This window comes from Salvelinus fontinalis, chromosome 10, assembly GCF_029448725.1.
Source record: "Salvelinus fontinalis isolate EN_2023a chromosome 10, ASM2944872v1, whole genome shotgun sequence".
Taxonomy (NCBI): domain Eukaryota; kingdom Metazoa; phylum Chordata; class Actinopteri; order Salmoniformes; family Salmonidae; genus Salvelinus; species Salvelinus fontinalis.
This window is the reverse complement of record NC_074674.1, coordinates 43,772,515-43,794,699: the sequence shown is the minus strand read 5'-3', so window position 1 is coordinate 43,794,699 and position 22,185 is coordinate 43,772,515. Positions and strand designations below refer to the sequence as shown.

Sequence of the window (22,185 nt, the reverse complement as noted above, 5' to 3'; positions counted from 1 at the left end):
TATGTGTTATTTCATAGTTGTGATGTCTTCACTATTTTTCTACAATGTAGAAAGTAGTAAAAATAAAGAAAAATCCTTGAATGAGTAGGTGTGTCCAAAATTCTGACTGGTACTCTAGATCTTCTGCACAGATTCTGCCAGACCTGTGACCTGACAGTGTCGTGGTGATTTCCTGTATTACTCAATAAAGAGAGAGAGAGAGCCAACCACACACAAGTCAGAGATATATTATAAAGTACATTTTTAATATTTACACAAGCTTCACCAAAGCCCTTTTTTGACTCTCAGATCAATTCAGTGTCTATAAATGAATTCTCTGAGAGTCCTTACAAAACAATTCTTAGTTTCATTTATAGCCAAGATACACCCCTCTCAACTTACAAAGAATCCTTTACCCGAAAGAAGAGTATCCTATCGCTAGACAGCATCAGCTATAAATCATCGTTCAGTTTGATCTCCCAAGACAAGGTTTAAATCTCATGCTTGGTACTTCACTGTCTACCAACCATTACCTCATCCAATGGCATATATCAATTGTCATTCCTAGATACTCCCAAACCTGGACAAACTCAAAATCAGACAGTGAGCCCCTTAGGTCAAATACTAGGTCAAGATAAGGGCAACCTCAGAGGGGACATACAATGGTTCCAAACACGGCCAAACTCCTTCCCCCTATGAGAAAAGTAGGGAGTGACTGGCGTACAGACATTGTATGAGAACTAACTGGTTCCCCAATTAATAACTCCATCCCTTCACATGGTTTAACATTGACATATGAAGACAAGCCTGACCTCTCTCCTCTCTGGCCCCAAGTTACCAATCCCCAGCTCAGAAGATTCTAATGACAACTATCTCACAAGCATATGATGAAAATAACATCTTATCTATCTATGTTACATAGCTAAATCTGATTCAGCCACGACAACAGACCTGTGACCTGACAGACCTGTGACCTGACAGACCTGGGCCCTGACAGACCTGGGCCCTGACAGACCTGGGTCCTGACAGACCTGGGCCCTGACAGACCTGGGCCCTGACAGACCTGGGCCCTGACAGACCTGGAGGCCTAAACATCTGCGCCACAGGTAACATCCACAAAGCTGTGAACGATATGAGAGATAAGAACGCCCTTCTACGTCATCAAAAGGAACATACAGTTTGACATCCCAATCTGGCTAAAAACACTTGAATTAGTTATAAAACCCATTGTCCTTATGCTTGTGAGGTCTGGGGTCTGCTCACCAACCAGGAATTCACTAAATGGGACAAACACCAAATTGAGACTCTATGTAGAATTATGCAATAATACCCTCAGTGTACAACGTAAAACAAAGCCATCATTTACAGTGAAATTAACCTAGACAAGAGTTCCCTAAGCAAGCTGGTTCCGTTCACAAGCACAAAAAGACCCCAAGGAGCCCCAGGACACAATTAGTCCCAACCAAATCATGAGAAAACGAAAAGATAATTACTTGACACATTGGAAAGAATTTACCAACTAACAGAGCAAACTAGAATGATATTTGGCCCTAAACAGAGAGTACACAGTGGCAGAATACCTGATTACTGTGACTGACCTAAGAATTAAGGAAAGCTTTGATTTCGTACAGACTCCGTGAGAATAGCCTTGCTATTGAGAGAGCCCGCCATAGGCAGACTTTGGTCTCAAGAGAAGACAGGCTATGTGCACACTGCCCAAAAAATTAGGTGGAAACAGAAATGCACTTCCTGACCCCCTGTCAAATGTATGCCCATATCAGAGACACATAGAGAGAGAATCAGGAAATAGATTTGATAGGAGACAGAGTATGAGCTAGAAAAATGACAAAGTAAAATGTCATTTATTTTAATAATAACTCAAGACAGTATCCAAAGAGATCAAATCTCAACATCAGAGAGGTGAAGGGAGAGAGAGAAGGGTAGAGGTGTAGAGAGGAGTAGAGAGAGAGAGGTAGAGGTGTAGAGAGGGGTAGAGGTGTATAGAGGGGTAGAGGTGTAAAGAGGGAGGGGTAGAGGTGTAGAGAGAGAGGGGTAGAGGTGTAGAGAGGGGTAGAGGTGTAGAGAGAGAGGGGTAGAGGTGTAGAGAGAGAGGGGTAGAGGTGTAGAGAGGGGTAGAGGTGTAGAAAGGGGTAGAGGTGTAGAGAGGGGTAGAGGTGTAGAGAGGGGTAGAGGTGTAGAGAGGGGTAGAGGTATAGAGAGGGGTAGAGGTATAGAGAGGGGTAGAGGTATAGAGAGGGGTAGAGGTGTAGAGAGGGGTAGAAATATAGAGAGGGGTAGAGGTATAGCGAGGGGTAGAGGTGTAGAGAAGGGTAGAGGTGTAGAGAGGGGTAGAGGTGTAGAGAGGGGTAGAGAGGGGTAGAGGTGTAGAGAGGGGTAGAGGTGTAGAGAGGGGTAGAGAGGGGTAGAGGTGTAGAGAGGGTTAGGGGTGTAGAGAGGGGTAGAGGTGTAGAGAGGGGTAGAGGTGTAGAGAGAGGTAGAGGTGTAGAGAGGGGTAGAGGTGTAGAGAGGGGTAGAGGTGTAGAGAGGGGTAGGTAGAGAGAGGTAGATGTGTAGAGAGGGGTAGAGGTGTAGAGAGGGGTAGAGGTGTAGAGAAGGGTAGAGGTGTAGAGAGGGGTAGAGGTGTAGAGAGAGGTAGAGGTGTAGAGAGGGGTAGAGGTGTAGAGAGGGGTAGAGGTGTAGAGAGGGGTAGGTAGAGAGAGGTAGATGTGTAGAGAGGGGTAGAGGTGTAGAGAGAGAGGGGTAGAGGTGTAGAGAGAGAGGGGTAGAGGTGTAGAGAGGGGTAGAGGTGTAGAGAGGGGTAGAGGTGTAGAGAGGGGTAGAGGTGTAGAGAGGGGTAGAGGTGTAGAGAGGGGTAGAGGTGTAGAGAGGGGTAGAGGTGTAGAGAGGTTTAACACATCGAAAGAAAGAGATCAAATCTCACCAGTACTGTTGCTGCAGATGAAGTTGAATCTCTCAGTCTCAGACTTGCCGACCCACTGTCCCCCGTCTCTCTGTATGGCCCCCGTGTTCCCACACTGCTCCTTAATGGTGTCGTAGCCCTCCCCGCCGGCCCAGTTGTGGTAGCAGGACTCTTCTCCGTTGACCCAGAACCAGAAGTCCAGGGTGCAGGTGTACCTCAGGCCCAGCCAGACGAAGGGAGTGGAGGCCTTCTTGGCTCTCTGTTGGACCCAGTGCTGGATGTTCTGGTTGTGGGCAGACACCAGCTCCATGTCATGATCTCTGCAGTGCCACAGGGCTTCTGACCACGTCTTGTTCTCTGAGACCAGGACCAGTTCATCTGGAGGAAGAAGAGGGGGACACAGAGACTCATGCTAAGTAAAACAATGAAATGTAATGTTATTCAGTAAACATTCACCCCCATCTCAACCCCTCCATCCCCTACCCAAAATGTTCAGTCTCTCTCATTAGTACTTTACAGTAATATTGAATGTTAAATGTAGATCTATATTGAGGATTTTTGTCAGCAGCTCACCATCGTAGCAAATAAAGGGAATTGTCTGAGTACATCCTTTATCGTTCCACTTTCCAAATTGTTTTACTTCTCCACAGAAGTCTCCTCCCTCACTTCCCCTACCTGCCCCATTTGGCTCGCCAAAGTCCCAGTTCCTGTAGGAGGAGCCACTCTGGTCAGACCAGACTCCAAGAGATTTATTCAGGCCAATCCACACTGGTTGATTGTTGTCAGATTTTAGTAAGATAGTCTTTATGGCCTCCATCTCTGTTGTGTTCCTCACACTGGCCAGGTCTGTGTGTTTCCCCCGACAATAGCTCTGAGCTTCACTCCAAGTCTTATATTCATGGATAAGAATGTACTTATTGGTCGCATTTTCTTCTATTTGAAAAAAAGACATAACAGAATAGAAATACAGATGAATGTTTGTATATAAATTGTTTGTTAAAAAAGGTTGATGAAAAATGAATCTCGTATCTGAAAAAAATGATTTGGTATATGACAACATCGTTGATTGAGGAGGAAATGGACATGGGAACTCACTATCATAGCAGACAAAATGCCTTCCACTGTTACAGTTGTCATCCTGCCAAGATGCATTTTTCATCATAGACACGCAGAACTCTATGTTGTTGGGATCATTTTTTGGCTGTCCTGGGGCCCAAAATCTCTCCCCATCTAACGCTCTGTTTCCCAAAGACCACCTCCAGCTGCTGAGATACAGCCCTATCCAGGCTGATTCTATCCAAATAGCTCCTACTGTGTTATTGAGCTTCTTCATATCTGTCATGTCCTCATCTATGGTGGCCAGGTCAGTGTAGTTCTGTCTGCAGACTGTCTGAGCTTCAGTCCAGGACTTAGTCATGTTCACAAAGTGGAACTGATGAAGGAGGCATGAGGGGAGGATGGACAGCCCTGTAGAGAACAAACCAACATTATGAGATGAGGAGTGACAGCCCTGTGGAGAACAAACCAACATTATGAGGAGAGGATGGACAGCCCTGTGGAGAACAAACCAACATTATGAGAGGAGGATGGACAGCCCTGTGGAGAACAAACCAACATTATGAGAGGAGGATGGACAGCCCTGTGGAGAACAAACCAACATTATGAGGGGAGGATGGACAGCCCTGTGGAGAACAAACCAACATTATGAGGGGAGGATGGACAGCCCTGTGGAGAACAAACCAACATTATGAGAGGAGGATGGACAGCCCTGTGGAGAACAAACCAACATTATGAGGAGAGGATGGACAGCCCTGTGGAGAACAAACCAACATTATGAGGGGAGGATGGACAGCCCTGTGGAGAACAAACCAACATTATGAGGGGAGGATGTACAGCCCTGTGGAGAACAAACCAACATTATGAGGGGAGGATGGACAGCCCTGTGGAGAACAAACCAACATTATGAGGGGAGGATGGACAGCCCTGTGGAGAACAAACCAACATTATGAGGGAGGATGGACAGCCCTGTGGAGAACAAACCAACACTATGAGGGGAGGATGTACAGCCCTGTGGAGAACAAACCAACATTATGAGGGGAGGATGGACAGCCCTGTGGAGAACAAACCAACATTATGAGGGGAGGATGGACAGCCCTGTGGAGAACAAACCAACATTATGAGGGGAGGATGGACAGCCCTGTGGAGAACAAACCAACATTATGAGGGGAGGATGGACAGCCCTGTGGAGAACAAACCAACATTATGAGAGGAGGATGGACAGCCCTGTGGAGAACAAACCAACATTATGAGGGGAGGATGGACAGCCCTGTGGAGAACAAACCAACATTATGAGGGGAGGATAAAATACACTCACAAATGCATATGAACACAAACATACAGAAATGAACACTTACCTGAGAAAACAAGGAGGAGAAACAGAGGTTGGTCCATTCCTGGAAATTGGAGGGAAAACAGATGTTAAAACGAGTCACAAACTACTACCAACAACATGGTGACATGCTACAGATGTTAACTAGAACTACTACCAACAACATGGTGACATGCTACAGATGTTAACTAGAACTACTACCAACAACATGGTGACATGCTACAGATGTTAACTAGAACTACTACCAACAACATGGTGACATGCTACAGTAACTAGAACTACTACCAACACCATGGTGACATGCTACAGATGTTAACTAGAACTACTACCAACAACATGGTGACATGCTACAGATGTTAACTAGAACTACTACCAACAACATGGTGACATGCTACAGATGTTAACTAGAACTACTACCAACAACATGGTGACATGCTACAGTAACTAGAACTACTACCAACAACATGGTGACATGCTACAGATGTTAACTAGAACTACTACCAACAACATGGTGACATGCTACAGTAACTAGAACTACTACCAACAACATAGTGACATGCTACAGATGTTAACTAGAACTACTACCAACAACATGGTGACATGCTACTGATGTTAACTAGAACTACTACCAACAACATGGTGACATGCTACAGATGTTAACTAGAACTACTACCAACAACATGGTGACATGCTACAGATGTTAACTAGAACTACTACCAACACCATGGTGACATGCTACAGATGTTAACTAGAACTACTACCAACAACATGGTGACATGCTACAGTAACTAGAACTACTACCAACAACATGGTGATATGCTACAGTAACTAGAACTACTACCAACAAAATGGTGACATGCTACAGTAACTAGAACTACTACCAACAACATGGTGACATGCTACAGATGTTAACTAGAACTACTACCAACAACATGGTGACATGCTACAGATGTTAACTAGAACTACTACCAACAACATGGTGACATGCTACAGATGTTAACTAGAACTACTACCAACACCATGGTGACATGCTACAGTAACTAGAACTACTACCAACAACATGGTGACATGCTACAGTAACTAGAACTACTACCAACAACATGGTGACATGCTACAGATGTTAACTAGAACTACTACCAACAACATGGTGACATGCTACAGTAACTAGAACTACTACCAACAACATGGTGACATGCTACAGATGTTAACTAGAACTACTACCAACAACATGGTGACATGCTACAGATGTTAACTAGAACTACTACCAACAACATGGTGACATGCTACAGTAACTAGAACTACTACCAACAACATGGTGACATGCTACTGATGTTAACTAGAACTACTACCAACAACATGGTGACATGCTACAGATGTTAACTAGAACTACTACCAACAACATGGTGACATGCTACAGTAACTAGAACTACTACCAACAACATGGTGACATGCTACTGATGTTAACTAGAACTACTACCAACAACATGGTGACATGCTACAGATGTTAACTAGAACTACTACCAACAACATGGTGACATGCTACAGTAACTAGAACTACTACCAACAACATGGTGACATGCTACAGATGTTAACTAGAACTACTACCAACACCATGGTGACATGCTACAGTAACTAGAACTACTACCAACACCATGGTGACATGTTACAGATGTTAACTATAACTACTACCAACAACATAGTGACATACTACAGATGTTAACTAGAACTACTACCAACAACATGGTGACATGCTACAGATGTTAACTATAACTACTACCAACAACATAGTGACATGCTACAGATGTTAACTAGAACTACTACCAACAACATGGTGACATGCTACAGATGTTAACTATAACTACTACCAACAACATAGTGACATACTACAGATGTTAACTAGAACTACTACCAACAACATGGTGACATGCTACAGATGTTAACTATAACTACTACCAACAACATAGTGACATACTACAGATGTTAACTAGAACTACTACCAACAACATGGTGACATGCTACAGATGTTAACTATAACTACTACCAACAACATAGTGACATGCTACAGTAACTAGAACTACTACCAACAACATGGTGACATGCTACAGATGTAAACTAGAACTACTACCAACAACATGGTGACATGCTACAGATGTTAACTAGAACTACTACCAACAACATGGTGACATGCTACAGATGTTAACTATAACTACTACCAACAACATAGTGACATGCTACAGATGTTAACTAGAACTACTACCAACAACATGGTGACATGCTACAGTAACTAGAACTACTACCAACACCATGGTGACATGCTACAGTAACTAGAACTACTACCAACACCATGGTGACATGCTACAGATGTTAACTAGAACTACTACCAACACCATGGTGACGTGCTACAGATGTTAACTAGAACTACTACCAACAACATGGTGACATGCTACAGTAACTAGAACTACTACCAACACCATGGTGACATGCTACAGATGTTAACTAGAACTACTACCAACACCATGGTGACGTGCTACAGATGTTAACTAGAACTACTACCAACAACATGGTGACATGCTACAGTAACTAGAACTACTACCAACAACATGGTGACATGCTACAGATGTTAACTAGAACTACTACCAACAACATGGTGACATGCTACAGATGTTAACTAGAACTACTACCAACAACATGGTGACATGCTACAGATGTTAACTAGAACTACTACCAACAACATGGTGACATGCTACAGTAACTAGAACTACTACCAACAACATGGTGACATGCTACAGATGTTAACTAGAACTACTACCAACAACATGGTGACATGCTACAGATGTTAACTAGAACTACTACCAACAACATGGTGACATGCTACAGATGTTAACTAGAACTACTACCAACAACATGGTGACATACTACAGTAACTAGAACTACTACCAACAACATGGTGACATGCTACAGATGTTAACTAGAACTACTACCAACAACATGGTGACATACTACAGATGTTAACTAGAACTACTACCAACAACATGGTGACATGCTACAGTAACTAGAACTACTACCAACAACAAGGTGACATGCTACAGATGTTAACTAGAACTACTACCAACACCATGGTGACATGCTACAGTAACTAGAACTACTACCAACAACATGGTGACATGCTACAGATGTTAACTAGAACTACTACCAACACCATGGTGACATGCTACAGTAACTAGAACTACTACCAACAACATGGTGACATGCTACAGTAACTAGAACTACTACCAACAACATGGTGACATGCTACAGTAACTAGAACTACTACCAACAACATGGTGACATGCTACAGATATTAACTAGAACTACTACCAACACCATGGTGACATGCTACAGTAACTAGAACTACTACCAACAACATGGTGACATGCTACAGATGTTAACTAGAACTACTACCAACAACATGGTGACATGCTACAGATGTTAACTAGAACTACTACCAACAACATGGTGACATGCTACAGATGTTAACTAGAACTACTACCAACACCATGGTGACATGCTACAGATGTTAACTAGAACTACTACCAACAACATGGTGACATGCTACAGTAACTAGAACTACTACCAACAACATGGTGACATGCTACAGATGTTAACTAGAACTACTACCAACAACATGGTGACATGCTACAGATGTTAACTAGAACTACTACCAACAACATGGTGACATGCTACAGATGTTAACTAGAACTACTACCAACAACATGGTGACATGCTACAGATGTTAACTAGAACTACTACCAACAACATGGTGACATGCTACAGATGTTAACTAGAACTACTACCAACAACATGGTGACATGCTACAGTAACTAGAACTACTACCAACAACATGGTGACATGCTACAGATATTAACTAGAACTACTACCAACAACATGGTGACATGCTACAGATGTTAACTAGAACTACTACCAACAACATGGTGACATGCTACAGTAACTAGAACTACTACCAACAACATGGTGACATGCTACAGATGTTAACTAGAACTACTACCAACAACATGGTGACATGCTACAGTAACTAGAACTACTACCAACAACATGGTGACATGCTACAGATGTTAACTAGAACTACTACCAACAACATGGTGACATGCTACAGATGTTAGAACTACTACCAACAACATGGTGACATACTACAGATGTTAACTAGAACTACTACCAACAACATGGTGACATGCTACAGATGTTAACTAGAACTACTACCAACAACATGGTGACATGCTACAGATGTTAGAACTACTACCAACAACATGGTGACATGCTACAGATGTTAACTAGAACTACTACCAACACCATGGTGACATGCTACAGATGTTAACTAGAACTACTACCAACACCATGGTGACATGCTACAGATGTTAACTAGAACTACTACCAACAACATGGTGACATGCTACAGTAACTAGAACTACTACCAACAACATGGTGACATGCTACAGATGTTAACTAGAACTACTACCAACAACATGGTGACATGCTACAGTAACTAGAACTACTACCAACAACATGGTGACATGCTACAGATGTTAACTAGAACTACTACCAACAACATGGTGACATGCTACAGATGTTAACTAGAACTACTACCAACAACATGGTGACATGCTACAGTAACTAGAACTACTACCAACAACATGGTGACATGCTACAGATGTTAACTAGAACTACTACCAACAACATGGTGACATGCTACAGTAACTAGAACTACTACCAACAACATGGTGACATACTACAGTAACTAGAACTACTACCAACAACATGGTGACATGCTACTGATGTTAACTAGAACTACTACCAACACCATGGTGACATGCTACAGTAACTAGAACTACTACCAACAACATGGTGACATGCTACAGTAACTAGAACTACTACCAACACCATGGTGACATGCTACAGTAACTAGAACTACTACCAACAACATGGTGACATACTACAGATGTTAACTAGAACTACTACCAACACCATGGTGACATGCTACAGATTTTAACTAGAACTACTACCAACAACATGGTGACATGCTACAGATGTTAACTAGAACTACTACCAACAACATGGTGACATGCTACAGATGTTAACTAGAACTACTACCAACAACATGGTGACATGCTACAGATGTTAACTAGAACTACTACCAACAACATGGTGACATGCTACAGATGTTAACTAGAACTACTACCAACAACAAGGTGACATGCTACAGATGTTAACTAGAACTACTACCAACAACATAGTGACATGCTACAGTAACTAGAACTACTACCAACAACATGGTGACATGCTACAGATGTTAACTAGAACTACTACCAACAACATGGTGACATGCTACAGATGTTAACTAGAACTACTACCAACAACATGGTGACGTACTACAGTAACTAGAACTACTACCAACAACATGGTGACATGCTACTGATGTTAACTAGAACTACTACCAACACCATGGTGACATGCTACAGTAACTATAACTACTACCAACAACATGGTGACATGCTACAGTAACTAGAACTACTACCATCAACATGGTGACATGCTACAGATGTTAACTAGAACTACTACCAACATCATGGTGACATGCTACAGATGTTAACTAGAACTACTACCAACAACATGGTGACATGCTACAGATGTTAACTAGAACTACTACCAACAACATGGTGACATACTACAGATGTTAACTAGAACTACTACCAACAACATGGTGACATACTACAGATGTTAACTAGAACTACTACCAACAACATGGTGACATGCTACAGTAACTAGAACTACTACCAACAACATGGTGACATGCTACAGTAACTAGAACTACTACCAACAACATGGTGACATGCTACAGATGTTAACTAGAACTACTACCAACAACATGGTGACATGCTACAGATGTTAACTAGAACTACTACCAACAACATGGTGACATGCTACAGATGTTAACTAGAACTACTACCAACAACATGGTGACATGCTACAGTAACTAGAACTACTACCAACAACATAGTGACATGCTACAGTAACTAGAACTACTACCAACAACATGGTGACATGCTACAGTAACTAGAACTACTACCAACAACATGGTGACATGCTACAGATGTTAACTAGCACTACTACCAACAACATGGTGACATGCTACAGATGTTAACTAGAACTACTACCAACAACATGGTGACATGCTACAGTAACTAGAACTACTACCAACAACATGGTGACATGCTACTGATGTTAACTAGAACTACTACCAACAACATGGTGACATGCTACAGTAACTAGAACTACTACCAACAACATGGTGACATGCTACAGTAACTAGAACTACTACCAACAACATGGTGACATGCTACAGATGTTAACTAGAACTACTACCAACAACATGGTGACATGCTACTGATGTTAACTAGAACTACTACCAACAACATGGTGACATGCTACAGTAACTAGAACTACTACCAACAACATGGTGACATGCTACAGTAACTAGAACTACTACCAACAACATGGTGACATGCTACAGATGTTAACTAGAACTACTACCAACAGCATGGTGACATGCTACAGATGTTAACTAGAACTACTACCAACACCATGGTGACATGCTACAGTAACTAGAACTACTACCAACAACATGGTGACATGCTACAGTAACTAGAACTACTACCAACAACATAGTGACATGCTACAGATGTTAACTAGAACTACTACCAACAACATGGTGACATGCTACAGATGTTAACTAGAACTACTACCAACAACATGGTGACATGCTACAGATGTTAACTAGAACTACTACCAACAACATGGTGACATGCTACAGATGTTAACTAGAACTACTACCAACAACATGGTGACATGCTACAGATGTTAACTAGAACTACTACCAACAACATGGTGACATGCTACAGTAACTAGAACTACTACCAACAACATGGTGACATGCTACAGATGTTAACTAGAACTACTACCAACAACATGGTGACATGCTACTGATGTTAACTAGAACTACTACCAACAACATGGTGACATGCTACAGATGTTAACTAGAACTACTACCAACAACATGGTGACATGCTACTGATGTTAACTAGAACTACTACCAACAACATGGTGACGTGCTACAGATATTAACTAGAACTACTACCAACAACATGGTGACATGCTACAGTAACTAGAACTACTACCAACAACATGGTGACATGCTACAGTAACTAGAACTACTACCAACAACATGGTGACATGCTACAGTAACTAGAACTACTACCAACAACATGGTGACATGCTACAGATGTTAACTAGAACTACTACCAACACCATGGTGACGTGCTACAGATGTTAACTAGAACTACTACCAACAACATGGTGACATGCTACAGTAACTAGAACTACTACCAACAACATGGTGACATGCTACAGTAACTAGAACTACTACCAACAACATGGTGACATGCTACAGTAACTAGAACTACTACCAACAACATGGTGACATACTACAGATGTTAACTAGAACTACTACCAACAACATGGTGACATGCTACTGATGTTAACTAGAACTACTACCAACAACATGGTGACATGCTACAGTAACTAGAACTACTACCAACAACATGGTGACATGCTACAGATGTTAACTAGAACTACTACCAACAACATGGTGACATGCTACAGATGTTAACTAGAACTACTACCAACAACATGGTGACATGCTACAGATGTTAACTAGAACTACTACCAACAACATGGTGACGTGCTACAGATGTTAACTAGAACTACTACCAACAACATGGTGACATGCTACAGTAACTATAACTACTACCAACAACATGGTGACATGCTACAGATGTTAACTAGAACTACTACCAACAACATGGTGACATGCTACAGACGTTAACTAGAACTACTACCAACAACATGGTGACATGCTACAGATGTTAACTAGAACTACTACCAACAACATGGTGACATGCTACAGATGTTAACTAGAACTACTACCAACAACATGGTGACATGCTACAGTAACTAGAACTACTACCAACAACATGGTGACATGCTACAGATGTTAACTAGAACTACTACCAACACCATGGTGACATACTACAGATGTTAACTAGAACTACTACCAACAACATGGTGACATGCTACAGATGTTAACTAGAACTACTACCAACAACATGGTGACATGCTACAGATGTTAACTAGAACTACTACCAACAACATGGTGACATGCTACAGATGTTAACTAGAACTACTACCAACAACATGGTGACATGCTACAGTAACTAGAACTACTACCAACAACATGGTGACATGCTACAGTAACTAGAACTACTACCAACAACATGGTGACATGCTACTGATGTTAACTAGAACTACTACCAACAACATGGTGACATGCTACAGTAACTAGAACTACTACCAACAACATGGTGACATGCTACAGTAACTAGAACTACTACCAACAACATGGTGACATGCTACAGTAACTAGAACTACTACCAACACCATGGTGACATGCTACAGATGTTAACTAGAACTACTACCAACAACATGGTGACATGCTACAGATGTTAACTAGAACTACTACCAACAACATGGTGACATGCTACAGATGTTAACTAGAACTACTACCAACACCATGGTGACATGTTACAGTAACTAGAACTACTACCAACAACATGGTGACATGCTACAGATGTTAACTAGAACTACTACCAACAACATGGTGACATGCTACAGATGTTAACTAGAACTACTACCAACAACATGGTGACATACTACAGTAACTAGAACTACTACCAACAACATGGTGACATGCTACAGATGTTAACTAGAACTACTACCAACAACATGGTGACATACTACAGATGTTAACTAGAACTGCTACCAACACCATGGTGACATGCTACAGTAACTAGAACTACTACCAACAACATGGTGACATGCTACAGATGTTAACTAGAACTACTACCAACAACATGGTGACATGCTACAGATGTTAACTAGAACTACTACCAACAACATGGTGACATACTACAGTAACTAGAACTACTACCAACAACATGGTGACATACTACAGTAACTAGAACTACTACCAACAACATGGTGACATACTACAGTAACTAGAACTACTACCAACAACATGGTGACATGCTACTGTAACTAGAACTACTACCAACAACAAGGTGACATACTACAGATGTTAACTAGAACTACTACCAACAACAAGGTGACATACTACAGATGTTAACTAGAACTACTACCAACAACATGGTGACATGCTACAGATGTTAACTAGAACTACTACCAACATGGTGACATGCTACAGATGTTAACTATAACTACTACCAACAACATGGTGACATGCTACAGATGTTAACTAGAACTACCAACAACATGGTGACATGCTACAGATATTAACTAGAACTACTACCAACAACATGGTGACATGCTACAGATGTTAACTAGAACTACTACCAACAACATGGTGACATACTACAGTAACTATAACTACTACCAACAACATGGTGACATGCTACAGATGTTAACTAGAACTACTACCATCACCATGGTGACATGCTACAGTAACTAGAACTACTACCAACAACATGGTGACATGCTACAGTAACTAGAACTACTACCAACAACATGGTGACATGCTACAGATGTTAACTAGAACTACTACCAACAACATGGTGACATGCTACTGATGTTAACTAGAACTACTACCAACACCATGGTGACATGCTACAGTAACTAGAACTACTACCAACAACATGGTGACATGCTACAGATGTTAACTAGAACTACTACCAACAACATGGTGACATGCTACAGTAACTAGAACTACTACCAACAACATGGTGACATGCTACAGTAACTAGAACTACTACCAACAACATGGTGACATGCTACAGATGTTAACTAGAACTACTACCAACATGGTGACATGCTACAGTAACTAGAACTACTACCAACAACATGGTGACATGCTACAGATGCATTAAGTGTTGAAAAGTAATCACTGAAAACACAAACATAAAGTGCTCCAATATTAATATGTAAATAGGCTGTCTATAATCACTGTTTGAAGGAGCATTTCACATTTTAAATCACACAACTTATTTCATGCACAGTGTGCACATCCTGGCAAGCATTTTCTGGTTTTCAAAAAATATTTTTACAAACATGAACAAAGTCTTTACTAAATAAAAATACACATTCACTAAATATATTGTACTTTATTCTTTCAACAGGCATACATGCAGAAATATTAGATACATAATTATACCTGATGTTTGCTGATGTTTGCTGTTGTTGTAGATGTTGTCTTTGCTGTTGTATTATGTTGTTGTCAGCTCTCCCTCTCTCTCTCTCCCTCTCCCTGTCTCCCTCTTTCTCTCTGTTATAAAGGTGCATGTCAACACCTGTACTTCCTGCTACCCAAACTTCATATTGTAGTGATGTCATAATGGATGGATGAATGGCATCTCTATTGGTTGTTTAGTATCATTTCTTCCTCATAGAAACATGCAAAAGAATAAAGAAAACTAAATGAGAAGGAACACCTGCAGCACACATGCAAATACAAACACAACACTGGTCTCTCTCACTCTCACACACATACACACATACGTAGGGTTTTAATTGGAATGTACTCAGATACAGTTGTATAGTGGATGTACTCAGATACATTGCAGGTGGGCCATTTCGGCTACCTGATGAGATGATTATTTGTCCAATGATTGATCATCATGTCACCAGAATAAGAGCCTCTATCTATTGGACAGGAGTATGATCTCATCACCGTGCACTTTCACCAGCCTGGGAAGTTCATCATAACTTACTTCATAGTCTGAAAAACCTAATAAACTGCCTGCTTTACCACAGAACATGTCATCGTGTGACTCCACGTTCTCACACACACACACACACACACACACACACCATGTCATCGCGTGACTCCATGTCCTCTCTCACACACACAAAATGTCATCGCGTGACTCCATTTTCTCTCACTCTCACACACACACACACACACACACACACACACACACAACATGTCATCGCGTGACTCCATTTTCTCTCACTCTCACACACACACAACATGTCATCGCGTGACTCCATGTTCTCTCACACACACACACACAGATGTACAGATGTACAGTTTTTTAGAGCAAGAAAATAATCATACAGAAACATGGAATGTGAATTATTGTTTGGTTTATAATGAACCTTATCATGTGTGAGTTCTAAATAAACTATACACTATCTGTCAAAAGTTTGCACACACCTACTCATTCAAGGGTTTTTCTTTATTTTTTACTATTTTCTACATTGTAGAGTAACAGTGAAGACATCAACACTATGAAATAACACATATGGAATCATGTAGTAACCAAAAAAGTTGATTCCATGTTCACTTCAGTATGATGGTAATTGTATAAATATTTACTAATTTCTGGTGGTGGGGTTTTGTCAACATTTGGAAAGTTGACCAACACATTTGCTGCTTCCATCAGGCCCCGGGGTGACATTTTTCTATTCAACATGTACTTTACTCACATAAAAAGGTTGGATGGAAACCTGGTTATTTTGTGGGCTCTAGATGGCAGGAAGTGTCACCTAGAGCCCAGGAACAATCATGCTGACCTCTGATGTCACCTACTATGGAAATTACCTCGATAACAGCAACAACTACAGTTAAGTGTAACAACAAAATATTTAAAATAAAAAAAAATCTAGCTAGTAATATGGGTTTTGAAGTCTATAATTTGTTTACAAGCATGATAGTTGTACTTTTAGTGCATGGTTGACACAGCGTGTTGGCCATTAGCCAATTGGCATTTCCCAACCACTTCAAAGCACGTGAACGCATCCATATTCTATTTAAGACTTTACAACTGATTTGACAGCTCTGATTTGACAGCTCTGATTTGACAGCTCTGATTTGACAGCTCTGATTTGACAGCTCTGATTTGACCGCTCTGATTTGACAGCTCTGATTTGACCGCTCTGATTTGACAGCTCTGATTTGACAGCTCTGATTTGACAGTGGCTAACGTAAGTAAAACATTTAAACATGTTAACCCTCGTAAGGCTGCTGGCCCAGACAGCATCCCTAGCCGCGTCCTCAGAGCATGCGCAGAACAGCTGGCTGGTGAGTTTACAGACACATTTAATCGCTCCCTATCCCAGTCTGTTGTCCCCATATGCTTCATATTTCTTTGCCCAAGAAGGCAAAGAAAACTGAACTAAATGACTACAGCCCCGTAGCACTCACTTCTGTCATCATGAAGTGCTTTGATAGGCTAGTCAAGGATCATATCACCGCCACCTTACCAGCCACCCTAGACCCACTTCAGTTTGCATACCGCCCCAACAGGTTCACAGATGATGCAATCACCATCACCCTACACACTGCCCTATCCCACAGGACAAGAGGAATACCTATGTAAGAATGCTGTTCATTGACTACAGCTCAGAATTCATCACCATAGTATCCTCCAAGCCCATCATCAAGTTCGAGGCTCTGGATCTCAGCCCCTCCCTCTGCAACTAGGTGCTGGACTTTCTGAAGGGCCTCCCCGCAGGTGGTGAAGATAGGAAACAACATCTCCACATCGCTGACCCTCAACACTTGGGCCCCACAAGGGTGCGTGCTCAGCCCCCTCCTATACTCCCTGTTCAACCATGACTGCGTGGTCATGCACGCCTCTAACTCAATCATCAAGTTTGCAGACGACACAACAGTAGTGGGCTTGATCACCAACAATGACGAGACGGCCTACAGGGAGGAGGTGAGGGCCCTCGGAGTGTGGTGTCAGGAAAACCTCTCACTCAACGTCAACAAAACAAAGGAGATGATTGTGGACTTCAGGAAACAGCAGAGGGAGCACCCCCCTATCCACATCAAAGGGACAGTAGTGGAGCGTACACATCACAGACATTTACATTACATTTACATTACATTTAAGTCATTTAGCAGACGCTCTTATCCAGAGCGACTTACAAATTGGTGCATTCACCTTATGATATCCAGTGGAACAACCACTTTACAATAGTGCATCTAACTCTTTTAAGGGGGGGGGGGGGGTTAGAAGGATTACTTTATCCTATCCTAGGTATTCCTTAAAGAGGTGGGGTTTCAGGTGTCTCCGGAAGGTGGTGATTGACTCCGCTGACCTGGCGTCGTGAGGGAGTTTGTTCCACCATTGGGGTGCCAGAGCAGCGAACAGTTTTGACTGGGCTGAGCGGGAACTGTACTTCCTCAGAGGTAGGGAGGCGAGCAGGCCAGAGGTGGATGAACGCAGTGCCCTTGTTTGGGTGTAGGGCCTGATCAGAGCCTGAAGGTACGGAGGTGCCGTTCCCCTCACAGCTCCGTAGGCAAGCACCATGGTCTTGTAGCGGATGCGAGCTTCAACTGGAAGCCAGTGGAGAGAGCGGAGGAGCGGGGTGACGTGAGAGAACTTGGGAAAGTTGAACACCAGACGGGCTGCGGCGTTCTGACAAACTGAAATGGTCCACCCACATGGACAGTGTGGTGAAGAAGGCGCAACAGTGCCTCTTCAACCTTAGGAGGCTGAAGAAATTTGGCTAGTCCCCCCAAAACCTGACAAACTTTTACAGATGCACAATCGAGAGCATCCTGTCAGGCTGTATCACCGCCTGGTACGGCAACTGCACCGCCCTCAACCGTAAGGCTCTCCAGAGGGTAGTGCGGTCTGCACAACGCATCACCGGGGGCAAACTACCTGCCCTCCAGGACACTTACAGCACCCGATGTCACAGGAAGGCCAAAAAGATCATCAAGGACAACAACCACCCGAGCCACTGCCTGTTCACCCCGTTATCATCCAGAAGGTGAGGTCAGTACAGGTGCATCAAAGCTGGGACCGAGAGATAGAGAAACGGCTTCTATCTCAAGGCCACTAAACAGCAATCACTAACTCAGAGAGGCTGCTGCCTACGTTGAGACCCGATTACTGGACACTTTAATAAATGGATCACTAGTCACTAGTCACTTTAAACAATGCCACTTTAATAATGCCGCTTTAATAATGTTTACATATCTTATGTGTATAATGTATTTTATACCATCTATAGCACCTTGCTTATGCCGCTCAGTCATATACCTATATGTAAATATTCTCATTTACTCCTTTAGATTTGTGTTTATTAGGTAGTTGTTGGGAATTGTTAGATTACTTGTTAGATATTACTGCACTGTTGGAACTAGAAGCACAAGCATTTCGCTACACTCGCATTAACATCTGCTAACCATGTGACCAATCACATCTGCTAACCATGTGACCAATCACATCTGCTAACCATGTGACCAATCACATCTGCTAACCATGTGACCAATCACATCTGCTAACCATGTGACCAATCACATCTGCTAACCATGTGTATGTGACCAATCACATCTGCTAACCATGTGTATGTGACCAATCACATCTGCTAACCATGTGTATGTGACCAATCACATCTGCTAACCATGTGTATGTGACCAATCACATCTGCTAACCATGTGTATGTGACCAATCACATCTGCTAACCATGTGTATGTGACCAATCACATCTGCTAACCATGTGTACGTGACCAATCACATCTGCTAACCATGTGTATGTGACCAATCACATCTGCTAACCATGTGTATGTGACCAATCACATCTGCTAACCATGTGTATGTGACCAATCACATCTACTAACCATGTGTATGTGACCAATCACATCTGCTAACCATGTGTATGTGACCAATCACATCTGCTAACCATGTGTATGTGACCGATAACATCTGCTAACCATGTGTATGTGACCGATAACATCTGCTAACCGTGTGTATGTGACCGATAACATCTGCAAACCGTGTGTATGTGACCGATAACATCTGCTAACCGTGTGTATGTGACCGATAACATCTGCTAACCATGTGTATGTGACCGATAACATCTGCTAAACATGTGTATGTGACCGATAACATCTGCTAACCATGTGTATGTGACCAATAACATCTGCTAACCATGTGTATGTGACCAATCACATCTGCTAACCATGTGTATGTGACCAATAACATCTGCTACCCATGTGTATGTGACCAATCACATTTGATAACACAATTACACGAAAACAGCAGCTATGTGGACGTGTTAAACTGATTGAATCTAAGTAGTGCTCTATTTAAAAAGTGGCGCACTGGCATTTTCCAGCCCTATTGCCAGATTCGGCAATTTCTTATATCAGCTCCCTTGCGCTCAGATTGGAGGGGTGGAAAAATTTGAAGTGTGTCCTTAAAACTTCTTAGGGCTGCAATCCCGTTAACGGGATCGATATGACAACAGCCAGTGAAAGTGCAGGGCGCCAAATTCATACGACAGAAATCTTATAATTAAAATTCCTCAAGCATACAAGTATTTCACACCATTTTACAAGATACACTTCTTGTTAATCTCACCACAGTGTCCGATTTCAAAAAGGCTTTACAGCGAAAGCAGCACAAACGATTATGTTAGGTCACCGCAAAATCACAGAAAAATACAGCCATTTTTTTCAGCCAAAGACAGGAGTCACAAAAAGCAGAAATAGAGATAAAATGTATCACTAACCTTTGATGATCTTCATCAGATGACACTCATAGGACTTCATTGTACAGAATACATATATGTTTTGTTCGATAAAGTTCATATTTATATCCAAAAACCTCAGTTTACATTGGCGTCATGTTCAGAAATGCCTCCAAAATATACAGAGAAATTGCAGAGCCAGATCAAATAACAGAAATACTCACCATAAACTTTGATGAAAGATACATATTTTACATAGAATTAAAGATACACTTGATCTTAATGCAACCGCTGTGTCAGATTTCTAAAAAGCTTTACGACAAAAACACACTATTCAATAATCTGAGAACAGCGTTCAACCACAAAAGGAAGCCATACACCCGCCAAATTGTGGAGTCAACAAAAGTTATAAATAGCATTATAAATCTTCACTTACCTTTGCTGATCTTCATCGGAATGCACTCCCAGGACTCCCACTTCCACAAGAAATTTTTGTTTTGTTAGGTAATGTCCATCATTTATGTCCAAATAGCTATTTTTGTTAGCATGTTTGGTAAACAAATCCAAAGTTAGGGAGCGCGTTCACTAAAAGCAGACGAAATGTCAAAAAGTTGCATAACAGTCAGTAGAAACATGTCAAACGATGTATTGAATCAATCTTTAGGATGTTTTTAACATAAATCTTAATAAAGTTCCAACCGGAGAATTCCATTGTCTTCAGAAGTGCGATGGAACAGAGCTCCCTCTCATGTGGATGGGCATGGTCAGAGCATGGTCAGCTCATGATAGACCTGACTCATTCCCGTCTCCTTAGGCCTCACTTCACAGTAGAAGCATCAGACAAGGTTCTAGACTGTTGACATATATTGGAAGCCGTAGGAAGTGCAAACTGACCCATATCCCACTGTGTATTCGATAGGCGATGAGTTGAAAACCTACAAACCTCAGATTTCCCACTTCCTGGTTGGATTTTTTTTCAGGTTATTGCCTGCCATATGAGTTCTGTTATACTCACAGACATCATTCAAAAAGTTTTAGAAACTTCTGAGTGTTTACTATCCAATACTAATAATAATATGCATATATTAGCAACTGGGACTGAGGAGCAGGCAGTTTAATCTGGGCACCTCTGGGCACCTTTTCATCCAAGCTAATCAATACTGCCCCTGCAGCCATAAGAAGTTTTAAGAACATGATCCAAAGTGCTAATTTCAGGCAGCGCTGGTAGGGACATTTAACACCAACTGAAAGCTGGTTTTAGCAGTAACACAGTTGGCTATGGCATGAA

General features: G+C 41.8%; 1 protein-coding gene across 1 annotated transcript; it reads right to left on the bottom strand.

Moving 5' to 3' along the window:
• Positions 1–2,909: 2,909 nt before the first annotated feature.
• LOC129863297 (macrophage mannose receptor 1-like) lies at positions 2,910–17,946 on the bottom strand. The gene is made up of 5 exons (XM_055935185.1): positions 17,826–17,946; positions 5,314–5,352; positions 4,212–4,366; positions 3,473–3,788; positions 2,910–3,277 (listed from the first exon to the last, which is right to left on the bottom strand). Exons 1-5 carry the CDS (start codon positions 17,944–17,946, stop codon positions 2,910–2,912), a joined length of 999 nt encoding a protein of 332 aa, XP_055791160.1.
• Between the last annotated feature and the right edge of the window lie 4,239 nt (positions 17,947–22,185).